We start from the raw sequence: 1568 nt of genomic DNA, 5'->3' as shown, positions 1-1568 counted from the left end.
AAGGGAACATACAGTGACAGAGAACAGTGCAGAGAACCACCGCGCTGTGCGTGCGTTCACGAACACACGGTGAACATACCGTGGCGAGGAACGGTACAGAGAACCACCGCGCTGTGCGTGCGTGCACGAGCACACGGTGAACATACAGTGACAGAGAACAGTGCAGAGAACCACCGCGCTGTGCGTGCGTTCACGAACACACGGTGAACATACAGCGACAGAGAACAGTGCAGAGAACCACCGCGCTGTGCGTGCGTTCACGAACACACTGTGAACATACAGTGACAGAGAACAGTGCAGAGAACCACCGCGCTGTGCGTGCGTTCACGAACACACGGTGAACATACCGTGGCGAGGAACGGTACAGAGAACCACCGCGCTGTGCGTGCGTGCACGCGGCGTGTTGTGCGTACATGCTGGTAGCGGTAACCATGGTGATAGATGTTTGTCTGTCTCTGCTTTCAGTGCGGACTTTCGTCAGCGGCTCAACTCTGATATAGAGATCGACGAAGCAAAGTAAGTACATAGCATTTATTATAAGTATCTGTAGTCTATCTTGTGTAAGTATAAAGCATATGTAAGCAGATCTATATACGTTCACCACGCCGTGCGTGTGTGCGTGCGTGTGTGCGCGCGCGCGCGAGTGTGTGTGTGTGTGCGCGCGCGTGTGTGTGTGTGAGTGTATGCATGCGTGAGCGTATATATATTTATATATATATTATATATAACACTTGTGTATAATATATACTTGTGTATATCTCATCATAGCGTCGTGTTTTCTTCATCTATCCATCAATCATGCGTGTGATGTGTTGACATGCCACTCTACATCTCTCACCTTACTTACGTGCTTATACACGCACGTCTAACAACTCTGACAGGCTTAACTGTGGCTGAGAACAACCTTACCCACTAGCTGTACCCATCATCATCATCATCACCATTACCATCATCATCATCATCATCATCATCATCATCATCATCATCATCATCACCATCATCATCATCACCATCATCATCATCATCATCATCATCATCATCATCACCATCATCATCATCATTACACAGCAGAGCGGCTTTCGCGCGGTTTTGTCTCGGTGTTGCTCTGACACCCGTGGCAGGTAAATGCTTGTTACCTGTGTTCTTACCTGTATCCCATGATTGCTGCTTGTTGTGTATGGGGTGGGGCGGGGGGGAGGTGGGGTGTACCCTACCTGTACCTGTGTAGAGTCGGGCTTGTTCGCTGGCAAGTTTATATTTTCTCCGTAGATGTAGCATCACAGACACTTTGAACATTTTAATAATGAAATGATCAATGGTAAATAGAGATTCTCGCTATATGTGTGAGTTTGTGCACAGTGGCGCGCGTATACTGTGAGACTATATCCAGATGAGACGGGATACTAGAGAAGCGTTGCCGAAAGGAGGTGTTGATCCGAAGCGCTGAGCGCAGATCTTGCGCGCAGTTCCGCGGCAAGGCGCACGCAGCGTATAAAGAAGGCTTATTTATACTTATTACTTCCTTCTTTATACGCTGCGTGCGCCTTGCCGCGGAACTGCGCGCAAGA

The 1568-nt window shown here is 48.7% G+C and overlaps 1 protein-coding gene across 1 annotated transcript in view; it reads left to right on the top strand.

Annotated features, from left to right (window-relative positions):
* LOC106813451 overlaps positions 1-1568 on the top strand; it is a 30843-nt gene that overhangs the window by 3711 nt on the left and 25564 nt on the right. The window contains exon 2 of the mRNA XM_014817582.1: positions 466-516. Within this exon, the coding sequence (XP_014673068.1) occupies positions 466-516 (51 nt within the window). The remainder of the gene's footprint in view (positions 1-465; positions 517-1568) is intronic.

Source organism: Priapulus caudatus, unplaced genomic scaffold, assembly GCF_000485595.1.
Source record: "Priapulus caudatus unplaced genomic scaffold, Priapulus_caudatus-5.0.1 Scaffold775, whole genome shotgun sequence".
Taxonomy (NCBI): Eukaryota; Metazoa; Priapulida; class Priapulimorpha; order Priapulimorphida; family Priapulidae; genus Priapulus; species Priapulus caudatus.
The sequence above is the reverse complement of the archived record's forward strand: the minus strand, read 5'-3'. Positions and strand labels throughout refer to the sequence as shown.